General features: G+C 40.9%; 1 protein-coding gene across 1 annotated transcript; it reads right to left on the bottom strand.

The window, feature by feature from the left end:
* Positions 1-3,420: 3,420 nt before the first annotated feature.
* zgc:110319 (uncharacterized protein LOC796111 homolog) lies at positions 3,421-11,846 on the bottom strand. The gene is made up of 8 exons (XM_051650957.1): positions 11,763-11,846; positions 10,864-10,958; positions 9,695-9,830; positions 9,318-9,384; positions 9,111-9,222; positions 8,941-9,004; positions 4,259-4,433; positions 3,421-4,109 (listed from the first exon to the last, which is right to left on the bottom strand). Exons 1-8 carry the CDS (start codon positions 11,828-11,830, stop codon positions 4,038-4,040), a joined length of 789 nt encoding a protein of 262 aa, XP_051506917.1. The 5' UTR covers positions 11,831-11,846; the 3' UTR covers positions 3,421-4,037.
* Between the last annotated feature and the right edge of the window lie 1,132 nt (positions 11,847-12,978).

Raw genomic sequence — 12,978 nt, 5'->3', positions numbered from 1 at the left:
GAAGGCCTCCGGGTCGTCGTCAGGCCCCATCTTCATTAGGGCTGTGGAGGTTGCAGTGCCAGCCCCCTCTCTGGCAATCAGGCTCCAGAGCACCTGCCGGTCCTCTGCTTGTGCCTGGAGAAGGAATTGGAAACACTGTTCCTGTTCCAGGCATACGTCCATGAGGGCCTGGTGTTGACTCTGCTGGATGCTGGCGAGGGTCTTGAAGACTTCTCCCAGTGGTGAGGACTCCATAACGGTGTTCTCCTCCAAAGCCGGGCTTTTGTCACCACTGTAAAAAGGTTCTAAGTTTGTGGGCAATGGAGGAGTCAGGAGACAGCAAACAGTCAAGGTCGGTCCATTTTTCTTATGGTTACGGCTTATAGCCAACTAAAAATTCAGGGCTCTTGTTTTGCCGGTGCTCTCTCGGTTCGTCCCTGGTGCTCTCTCCCCACTCTGACACACTGGTGTGCCTTTTTAGGTCTCCCTCCGCCATCACTATAATTAGAGACAGGTGTCAGAGTAATCATAACCCAGGTGACAATCCTTACCACTCTCCCTCTCCATCAGACCAACACATGACCACGCCCCCCATGCCACATATTGTTTTGTATATTATTACATCATTTTTTTAATTGACTGATTCAGATGGCAGAGAAAATACCTGTATATGTCAGATCTAGAGAGATGGAGATGTGAGATGTAACAAGTGTAACTCTGCAGCTGAGTAGCTCTGTTAGCTTTACAATTTTTGTCAAAGGTGATGTAAAATAAGGAAGCACCACGATTTGAAAGGCGTCAAAAGACTCCAACCTTGTGCGCTTGCTACGTTGACAGCTTTGTCGATTATAAACAGGAGCGATAGTGTTAGCGCATCGCTCGCTTACAGAGATGCAGAATAGTCCCATTTGCAGTTCAGCCAAATAAAATAAAATAATAAAGTTAATTTGCATTGCAGTATGAGTGCTAATGAAAAGTTATGGCAAACTTATCCCATGTGTCCCTCATTTACCTTTTAATAAAATACTGTATGTATGTGGGCCAGTATGTTGATTCTTTGAACAGCTGAAATTTAATTATTAAGCTTTGATGTTAAATAACCTTATGACACTTGTTTGCTATGCATATCTGTCACCTTAATCATAAAAAATCCAGTGAAAGTATTTTAGCTGCAGAATAAAAAATAGTCAGCTGGAGCTGTGACAATTCTGTGCTGTCCACCTCAAACACATTCAGACATTGGGCTCGTAGTGCCACAGCAGCAGAGCGCTGCATAATAAAACAAGAGTTTACAATTTGCAGATTTGTCAGTTACAGATACTGCACTAAAACAACTCAGAATTTCTGAACGTCACATTTGCTTATAATTAAGAGAAACTGTGCGCCGGTTTTTAGCGCTTTCTCTTTGTTTACTTTTTGAGCTTTATTATCATTCAGTAATACACAGATGTCATGATTTATGTATGTCCTCTTAAAACTGTGTACGCTTAGCTTAAAGCTTCATACTTCTCAACACCATACACCAATAAGCTCTGCTGTATAAACCAATGAAATCAGATGTGGGCAGAGCTATACGTGTCACCACGCCCCAATGTGATGCCACGCCCCATCGTCCAGACTGCACTCTGAAGTACTTGGACAACTACACAATTCACAGAATCAGATGTGAGAAGCAGAACTTTCTTGATAGCCACTAGAGAAATACATATTGTCTTTCATCTGATAAAGAAATAAAAAACAAAAGAACATAAGAATTATTTCCCAAAAGTCCCTAATCTCCCAAAACAAGTAATTTAATCTCTTTTCCAAACAATTTTGTACCATTCATTCAAGGTTTTCCACTGATCGGTCTCTTTTATTTGGACAAACAACATCCCAATTAAGTAAAATGTACAATAACATTAAATGCAAATAATCAAAATTTTATTTTCCGCTTATATGGCACATACAAGTGCAACACTGGGAAAATTGTATGTTCTTGAATTACACATGATAATTTATCAATGTGTTGACCTTTTGTGTAAAAGAATAGGGTGTTCTTTTGAGAGGAATTTTAACCTATGTGCTATAAGCTTATTTCCTTCTGATCTTCTAATGGGAATAATTTACAATACTTAACAACACTTCCAAATTGAATTAAATGTAAAATAAATGAATAAAAAACCTTCAAGTTTGAAATAATGTACAGATTTTCCGGAAGGAAACTGGTACTTTAATTCACCAAAGTGGCATTCAACTGATCACAAAGTATAGTCAGGACATTACTGATGTAAAAAACAGCACCATCACTATTTGAAAAAGTCATTTTTGATCAAATTTAGACAGGCCCCATTTCCAGCAGCCATCGCTCCAACACCTTATCCTTGAGTAATCATGCTACATTGCTAATTTGGTACTAGAAAATCACTTGCCATTATATCAAACACAGTTGAAAGCTATTTGGTTCGTTAAATGAAGCTTAACATTGTCTTTGTGTTTGTTTTTGAGTTGCCACAGTATGCAATAGACTGGCATGTCTTAAGGTCAATATTAGGTCAAAAATGGGAAAAAAGAAACAGCTTTCTCTAGAAACTCATCAGTCAATCATTGTTTTGAGGAATGAAGGCTATACAATGCTTGAAATTGCCAAAAAAAAAATTTTTTAAAACTGAAGATTTCATACAAAGGTGTACACTACAGTCTTCAAAGACAAAGGACAACTGGCTCTAACAAGGACAGAAAGAGATGTGGAAGGCCAGATGTACAACTAAACAAGAGGATAAGTACATCAGAGTCTCTAGTTTGAGAAATAGACGCCTCACATGTCCTCAGCTGACAGCTTCATTGAATTCTACCCGCTCAACACCAGTTTCATGTACAACAGTAAAGAGAAGACTCAGGGGTGCAGGCCTTATGGGAAGAATTGCAAAGAAAAGCCACTTTTGAAACAGAAAAACAAAAAGAAAAGGTTAGAGTGGGCAAAGAAACACAGACATTGGACAACAGATATTTGGAAAAGAGTGTTATGGATCTTAACCCCATTGAGCTTTTGTGGGATCAGCTAGACTGTAAGGTGTGTGAGAAGTGCCCAACAAGACAGCCACATCTATGGCAAGTGCTACAGGAAGTGTGGGGTGAAATGTCACCTGAGTATCTGGACAAACTGACAGCTAGAATGCCAAGGATCTGTAAAGCTGTCATTGCTGCACGTGGAGGATTTTTGATGAGAATTCTTTGAAGTAGTTTAAGTTCTTGAATTTTTTTTCAAATCGTAATAGTAAATTATCACGTTATTAATGTCCTGACTATACATTATGATCAGCTGAATGCCACTTTGGTGAATCAAAAGTACCAATTTCTTTCCATAAGAGCAAAATCTGTACATTATTCCACACTTTTGGCTAGCAGTGTATATACATAGAAAAAAAGTGGTGAAAAGCAAACATCTGCAAGGACAACTACTCATTTTCTTTCCTTAACTGTTTATTTAATTATAGGTCATACAGAACTGCAGGAGGGAAGCTGTAGATGAACATGAACACAAACAAAACTTTCACAACTCATTCTAAAAGATTATGAGAGCTGTGGAAGATCTGCATTACTTTAAATTGTCATTTTAGGTTTTATAATATTTCAGGATCACAACATTGCAGCAGAGGAATTGTCACTTAATTACAGTGTTTGTCAAATATGTATGTGAAATTGCAATGTGCTATAAATATTGTAATTACAAGTATAACCGTCCACACATTTTTTCGCAGACAAGTAACATAACCTGTTAAGTATCATGAATCTTGTAACACATAGTGAGTGCTTATCTAAGAGTGCCACCCAGAATACATGAAGGCAACATGGAAAGTGCAGAGCTCAGGTTATTTTTTTTTTTACTAGCAGTTGCAATATAGCACTATTATAGCAGAAACAGAACAAATTATGAAGACTTTACGCTTGGTTAAATATTCCATTCCATTCTAGATTCTAAACTTTAAATATGGAACTTCCTTACATAGTTTTTGAATCCTACTATAACACATTTACAACACATTGAAATGTGGCAACAGCATTAGAGAGGTCTCATGCTATGAGTCTTGCAATTTCTGCTCCAGTTCTGCAAACACTTTAGTGTTGATCTCATCAACTTCATCCTCCACCTTATTAAACAGACAAATCATTGAAAGTCATGATCATTGCAGTTAAAAGATAAAAAACTTCTGAAAGCAATAGTAATCTCAACAGTTTGGTTGGTTGAACAAGCCGAGGCGAAGCAAGAAAATAAGGAGGCTAAATTTATATCTCTCACCTGTTCTACCTTGTCCACCTCAGGTATATAGAATTGCAGCATGTTCTGGATGCCATTTTTTAGGGTGACTGTGGAGCTTGGACAGCCTGTGCAGGAACCAACCAGCTTTAACTTCACGGTACCATCCTCAAAGCCTTTGAATATGATATCACCACCATCCTCCTGTACTGTGGGTCTTCAAGAAAGCAAAAAAACCAACAATGTTTTTTTGCTTTCAAATCTTTTTACTCAGAATGTTATTTACAATATGTTGAGAGAATAGAAAACAGTATGGTTACCACCATAACCCTGGTTCCTTGAAAGGAGGGAACAAGATGATGCATCAGTTGCTGACACTAAGGGCAGCTCCCCTCAGGAGTGAAGATCTCTAAAGCCCTTTTAAATCATGCAAATTTATTTGCAGATGACGCTTGATGCTCCTCCCCTGAGGCCCGCATCACAGCGAGCATATAAACCTGAGCACGGCACCATTTCATAAGGATTTTCGACTGAAGGGATGCAAGCGTATTTCTCGAACAGCAAGAAATCAGTAGTGTGGTCAGCTTAAGCAACATCTCGTTCCATCGTGTTAGGGAACCTGGGTTAAAGTCATAACCATACCGTTCCCTTTTCAAGTCGGTTCATTGATTCAGACAGCTAGCAAGGCAATGAACATTGAGAAATCAACCCTCCTTCGCAGTAAGAACCTGGGAAGAGAGGAAAGAATCATCCAGGCTGTAAAACCTGGCAAAGGTATTTGGGGAATCCCAGCCAGCAGATGCCCTCCAAGGACACACCAACAGCCCATGCCCAGAAGGAGGCCATGCTCCTGGTAGAGTGAGCCTTAACATGCATAGGACATTGAACACCTTGCAAATTATAAGCAAGCGAGAAAGTCTTTGTTTGGAGATGGCCAAACCTTTTGAACGGCCACCAAAGCAGACAAAGTGCTGATCTGTAAGCCTAAATTGATACATGCAGTCAACGTACATGCGCAGCGCCCTCACAGGGCAGTGCATGTGTTGTTTCTGCGCCTTGTCTGACAAACCACTCAAGGGGTTGTGGCCAGTTGCTATAGCAGCTACAAATACCTTGAGCGTGGACTGAGTGAGTTCTGCATCCAAATGCTACTGTAACAAGTGAAGTATTGACTGCACAGAGCAATGCACTGAGTCCTCGCCACAGGAGAAACACCAGTCAGTGATATATACAGCGATATATAGTCAGCATATAACGATCTAGTGAAGGGGGCCCTTGCCTGTAATATGGTGTCAAGCACTGGCTGACAGTCCATCTTTGTCAGACGAGCCCCGTTCAGGGGACAAATATGAAGTTTCCACAGCTCCGGTTGTGGTTGCCAGATCATGCTGCGTGTTAGCAAGACCAGATCCCTCCTCAGTGGAATCCTCCACGGGGGGATCCAACAGCTCCACCAGCTCTGGGAACCAAGGGTGGTTGGATACTCCGGTGCAACCAAACACGGATTCCCTGTCTTCTGGGACACTGCACAACACATGGTGAAGCAAATGAATGGGATGGAACTCATGACTCGAAATACCAGAGGCAACATTGTGTGGTCTCCAGGGAGGCAAACAGGTCCACTTCAGCTTCCCTGAATGGCTCCAAAATCCTCAAAATTTTCTGACAATGAAGTCACCATTCACCCTTAATAACACCCTGATGTGAGAGCAAATCTGTGACGCAGTTCAGGTGTCCAGGGACATGAGTCTCTGACGTGTATACATGTCTCTCACACCAGAGGAGAAAAGTTCAACATTGGACGCAACCGAACTACCCCGTGGCAGTTTATATTTGTCACGACCACAGTGCTGTCTCTCCGGATCAGTAAATAAACTCTGCACGACTGACCAGAAAGCTTTGAGAGCTAGGAAGACTGCCAGCAGTTCCAGGCGATTTATGTGCCAGGTCGCTCGTGCACCTATCCAGGTGCCGAAGGCTGGACGGCCATCGAACAGGGCTCACCAGTGTTGGATGCATTTGTTGTGACATTTCTGCATCTTGTCACTTAACCAAACGCAATGGATTTTCTGATAAAAAGCAGATGTTTTCCAAATGTCTAACGCAGCTAAACAGCAGCATGTTACCATAAGACGCAAGCGACCGTGTCACCATGAATGATGAGGCACTCTTGGGTTGACCAAACATTGGAGAGGCCTCATACGTAACAAGCCCAGCAAATTAACGGCAGTCACGGAGGCCATCAACCCCAAGGCATGCTGAAACAGATTTAGTGGACAAGCTCTCCCTAGCTTGAAACTCTTCAAGCATCGGAGAATAGACTGAGCGCAATCGTAAGTAACGTGCGCTGACATGGTCACCCGAGTTTACTTTTCAAGAAGGAAACCTAACGTCTGAGCACCAACACACTCTTCACCAATTTGACTTTGAGGCCCAAACACTTCAAAAGTGCAAGCAACAGATTCCTGTATTTGCAAGCCTGCTCCTCAGACTGTGCTAAAAGCAACCAGTCAGCGAGGTAGTGCAAACCACGAATGCCGCTCAGTCACTGCAAAGCGAGCATGGCATTGACACATTCCATGAAACTGCAAGGAGTTAAGAACAAGCTGAAGGGCAGGACTTTGAACTGGTATGCAGCCTGTGGTGAGGGGCTATGTGCACATGAAAATACTAATCTTTCAGGTCATCGACACAAACCAGTCCAGAGGATGGACATGAGGAAAAAATCTGTCTGAGTAACCATCTTGAACAGAGACTTCGCAAGTGTTCGGTTCAAGCTTCAAGTCCAGTATAGGGCACAGCCCGCCATCCTTTTTTGGTGATGAGGAATTAACGGCTGTAGAAACCACCCCGAGGATTGCACGCTGGCACAGTCTCTATCGCATCTTTGGCAAGGAGACTTTTACAACACATCGTTGTGCCATATCAACAAAGTGAAGGACAAAATGCTGTTGAAACGAGGTGGCCAACTCACGAACTGAAGCATGTAGCCATGCTTGACCATGTTCAGTACTCAAATGGAAATGCCCGGAAGACTATGCCACACGTCAGCATAACGAGACAGAGGACACAGGGCCCACCTGTGTCCACTAGGTACTTAATGCAGCTCACCCTCGGGGAGCGGTCATCCAGGGTAACTGGGTTGACATGGGGAAATGGAAATGAGCTCATTTTTGTGCACGTTGTATTGAACGCCTTATTTGATTGTGACAGATTTTAGCACAGAACCAACAACCATACAGTCACAGTGTCATGAACATCTTCTTGATCCAGGCAACGGGTGGGGAGGGCAATGGAAACTCTGCGGGGACACAGAGGAGAGGTCCGGGCTTTCTTCAGAGCTGGAGTGAACAGTTCTGTCGGCTCTGGTACCTGCTGCATGGAACTCAATCCATCAGGAAGGCTTGCCTTTCCCAGGAGGAGTCTTTCTCGGACAAGGGTGAGGAAGCACAATTTTACGCTTAGGCCAAGGCTGCTGGGGTCTAGCCGCTGGCTTGGTCTCGATCTTCTTGAGAGGTGGAGCAGAGGGGGCACTGAGCTTATAGGGGCACTGCCCTGAGGAAGGGCAAGATGTGTTTGTACACTTGAGACTGCTTGTTAGCTGCTTGGAACCGCACTTATGGCATCACCGAAGAGGTCCTGTTGTGACACCGGGGTGTTGAGCAGTACAGCCTTGCCCTCATTGCATATCTTTGTCAAATTCAGCCAGAGATGACTCTCTATGAACAACCGGCTACCCATCGAACTGCCGATAGCAGTTGGAGGGCTTGGGGTTTCCGGGCCATTCTTGTCCATATCCTTGAGCAGGTCAGACTGGTAGGCCAGCAAGACCACAAATTGTGTGCAGGGGCAAACCAGCCTGACCTGCCACTCCATAGGCCTTGCCCACGAGCTCAGTGGAAGCCTGCAAGATTTGGACGGGTGTGCTGGCCTGGTTTTCAAACCAACTGCAGATAAGAGGCATAAGTGGGTCACTACTGCCTCTTCTACCAGGGAAAACTCAGTGTAGCCCCTTTGCTCGGTGCAGCCAAGTGTCAATAAGGCTGTGGCACTGGAAACAAGCATTCTCACAGAGTAGGGCGTACGACACATTTTCACTAGCTGGTCATTCAGCTCAGGGAAAAACAGTACCGACCAGTAGGACACGGAGTCATGCCAACTCAGTAGGAACCTTTCATCAAGGCGAGAACGCTTGGGCTCACTCTGAGTGGGCCACTCAAATTGGAGCTTCTCGACTGCCTAAAAGAAAACCTGAGTCAGATCAGCGTCAGAGATTTTCACAAGGTTTAACTGGAAATACCAGCAAACTCATCGGCTGAGTGAGACCAGGCCTCTCCTTGAGATGCTGTGAGCAATAAAGCATCTCTATCATCACTGTAAACACCAAACGTGATCATACTCTGCACGTCAGAAGAGGGGTGATTTCAACGGCGAAGCAAAGGTGATGTGCACATTGTGGGCAGAGTGTTAAGCACCATTTGCCAATAAATTGGTGTGATTTTAAAGGGCTTCAGAGATCATTATTCCTGGGCAAACCTTCCCATAGCATCATCAGTTGATGCAGCATCGAAGTGAACGACTTGAAAGGTAATTATTAAAAGCTACAATGCAAAAGTAGTCACTGAAATTCTTTGTTCTCAAAGACAAAAGGTTTCCTTAGATAAAGTCATGTATTAAGTTTTATCCAATAATAGCTTTATGCACAATAAATAGTTTAGATATACCTGATCCGGGTGTCTAAAAGCTCCTTTATCATCGAAACTATGTCATCGTCATCCTCCATGACACCTATGGTATAAAGTCTCCTTAAAATCATGCCAGTTTTGAAAAGTGTAAATTCTTTATTTTTACATAGTTTCAGCATTTCAGACCAATATTATTTAGTTTCACTCACTACTCTCAGCATGAGTCGCTCCTGTTGTGATGGACTCTCCACTGTTAAAGAATTGAGTGATGACCTCAATTGCATGCCGCTTAATGTCTGTCCATTCAACATCATTGTCCGTCTTTAATAAATGACAATTAATTCACAGTTTAAGTTCACAGTAGCACTTAAACCTCACAATAATATTCAAAAGTGTGTCTAATCTCTGAAAGGTACCTTAGTCAGTGTGATAAAATCTGGCCCATAAAAGACACTTTTTACACCTTCGATTTGGAAAAGATCCCTGTTGGATATATTACAAAACATTTATATAACACACAGTGAGGTTACAAGAGACTGATACAAACAAGAAAAAAAAACTGCAAAGTAAAACGTAATATGATGCGATCAAAAACAAGGATAGAATGACTGAGTAACATTATCTGCTAACTAAATATTAACTAAATATACTGCACTGGAATTAACATACCGTTTGACTTTCCATGTAAGCACACCTGAATACCTCAAAGTGACAGATATTATGATAAATTCAAATGACTACTCGCAAGGGGCATTATATAATTTGACAGAGAAAAAGCTAAAACAGCATTTACCTTGCTAAAGGGGAACTTTCTGCTGAGACTGATGTTGGGAAATCTCGAGTCCCTGTTCCTAATACAGGTTTACCAGGAATGAACTTTAAACTTCTTGGATTTGGTGTGTCTTGGGTTAAAATTGAAAGTGTTCGCACTGCAATAAAAAGAATCAGAAAAGACAGCATGAAAAAACATTAAAGGGATAGTTCATTCAAAAATGAAAATTATCTGATTATTTACTCATGATACCCCAGGTGTGTATGACTTTCTTTCTTCAGCAGAACACATTTGAAGAAAAATACTGTAGAAAAATATCTGACCTCAGCAGGTCCTTAAAATGCAAGTGAATGGAGATTTCTCTTTTGATGCTCCAAAAATCACAGACAGTCAGCATAAACATCATCCATATGACACCAGCTGTTAAATTAATGTCTTCTAAAGCAATACGATCACTTTTGGAGCAAAAAAGATAAATATTTAAGTACTTTTTAACTATAATCCAACACTTCACGAGAGGGTGGAGTCCAAGCAGTCTCTCGTGTGATGTATTCGCGTTGCCATGGATACAGATGTTATCTCACGTTCTCCACTCGGTTGAGACATCCAGGATAAGCACACAAACGCAACATTGTGAGTAAAGTAACAGATAAATACAGATTTAAACCAAAACCAATGAAGCTTCTGTACAGTGTTCCTCCTACACAGGTATAAACAGCGCTGCTCTTCCGGCTGTGACACACGTGTCAGTTCTCGTGTGTTTCAAATGCGAAAACATCACACACGCATACCACTGCTGACCGGAAGCATGATTTAGAGTTAAAAAAAAAAAAAAGGACTTAAATATTTATCTTTTCGCACCAAAATCAATCGTGTTGCTTTAGAAGACATTAATTTAACCACTGTAGTTGTATGGATGATGTTTATGCTGACTGTCTGTGATTTTTGGAGCATCAATAGAGAAATCTCCATTCACTTGCATTTTAAGGACCTACTGAGCTCAAATATTTTTCTGCAATTGTGTTCTGGTGAAGAAAGAAAGTCATACACACCTGGGATATCATCAGGGTGAATAAATAATGAGAAAACTTTCATGTTTGGGTGAACTATCCCTTTAATGTATCAGCAGCATTACAAACTGTAGCCAATCATGGTTGATCTGTCATGGAATAAAGAGGACATCGTCTCACCTAAGAATGGTTTAATTTCATAATGTTGAGACTGTATTCTGTGGTTTTGGGCAGCCCACAGTGAAAGGCACTGATTTCTCTTATTTACTTGCAATCTAAGGGAGAAAATACATTAGCTGATTATGATCATCTCATACATTGTACTTTAAAAAAATAAATAAATGATAAAAAAAAAAAAGAATATCCAGTAAAATAACAAAATGCAAGATAAAGACACTGAGAAGATTTTCACCTCTGACTATTAAAACCGGCAAAACAATTAATCAGAGTTTCCACCAAAATACCATAGATACTACAGTTACTGTTAAAAATAATGTAAAATCCTTGTCAATTTGTCTTTTGTGATTTAAAATGTATCTTTTGATGACAGTGGTACCTAATACCAAGTAACCAGTCATTTAGTCAAAATTTTTAGGAAATAACAAGAGTGGTACAAAACTGCTTTTTGAAATACTTTGTAATATAAAACGCACACCTTATTCACTCAGGCTTATAAATCAGTTTTAAATAAAAAGAGATCAACGCCTTTTTAAAAGGTATCAGGTTCGAGCCTTGAGTTCTGGGGCAATTCTGCCAGCTAGTGAGGATGAACGAACCGGAAGCAAAAACAAATACTTTTCATTTATTATGTTTCAGCGCCTGTATATAATAATACGCGTTTACACAGCTAATGAAGCTGGCTGGACTCACGATCTCTCCAAGAAGTTTAGAGAGTAAGATATTTGGTCAGTGTGCCTTTTTAGACAACCAAGAATGAGTCAGACAACTAGATCAGGTCGTCATGTGTCATAGATGTTAACGTCTAACACACAGGACAATACTCGGTTTACATAAAATGATCTAACAATACGCGTCTTGATGTTTAAGTATTGTGAAAGATGAAATATGTCTTTTCCAACCTCAACTGCTGTGCGGATGACTGTGACAGTATGAAGCGCAGTAGACTCCATCTTACAGACGCCGCCATTTCGATTGTTTTGAAATTCAGGACCCCAAAGTGGGCAGTAATTCTCCTGTTCAAAAATAAAGTTGTGTGGATATTTCGCACATATGTGCAATAGTTTATAAATATACAGGCCCTATTATGAATATGTGGCAAAACTTTATTTTACTTTTCATTCTTTCTGTCTTTCTTTCTTTCATGCAGTTTTTAAGCGATTTTATGTTTCTAAAATTAAAAATATGTTTGAAAATATTTATCTGTCACAGCAGTCAATCCATTTTACAATTATTAATGTTGATAATTATCAACATACTGATTTTTTTTATATATAAAATTTTCTGTCAGATTTACTATTATTATTCTATAAGGAATACTTAATCATTTTATGATAATTTTTTTATTTATTATTATTATTAAAACACAGAAAAGCAAAACATAAATACACAGAATCAACTTTAAATACCCACTACCACCCATCCTCCTCCCCATACCCAACCCCACCCTCAAAAAACACCCCTGTGGTCATACATGAGCACATACAAAAGAAAACAAAAACCAAACAACTAATATATATATATATATATATATATATAAACAAATCCAAATTCCCTTGTCTTCTATATGACCCTTAAGCCACCACCCTCCCCATCTCTGAGCACCACTCCTGAAATGCGGGCACTCCAACCGACTTCCAACCCCTCAAATTCACCTGTCTGGGACCATAACACTGGTTAGGACCCAATCCTCCACAAGTGTTTTCCCCACATTGATGACCGCCCCATCTTCCAAAATACAGAGTCTGGGGCAAAATGAAACCCAAGTGCCCAAGACGTCACATACAAAATTCTGAACCCTCAACCAAAACCCTTGGATCTTAACACACCCCCAAAACACATGGGTTGTGTCTCCATCCTCCGATTTGCATCGCAAGCAGGTGGGTGTGTCTTTAAGACCAAGCCTACACAATCTAGAGGGGGTCCAATAGAATCGATGTAAAATCTTGAATTGCCTAAGGTGCACCCTTGCATCTCTAGATGTAGACTGGATGTTTTTTAGAATCCTAGCCCACACTCCCTCCTCCAATACCAAGTTTAAATCTTTCTCCCATAATCTCTTGGAAGAAGTTAGAGCTCCGTCCCCCAGACTCTGAATTAGCAGGGAGTAATACACTG

The sequence above is a fragment of the Myxocyprinus asiaticus genome, chromosome 23, assembly GCF_019703515.2.
Source record: "Myxocyprinus asiaticus isolate MX2 ecotype Aquarium Trade chromosome 23, UBuf_Myxa_2, whole genome shotgun sequence".
Classification (NCBI taxonomy): Eukaryota; Metazoa; Chordata; class Actinopteri; order Cypriniformes; family Catostomidae; genus Myxocyprinus; species Myxocyprinus asiaticus.
Note: the sequence above shows the minus strand (reverse complement) of the source record. Positions and strands in the feature narration are given on the sequence as shown.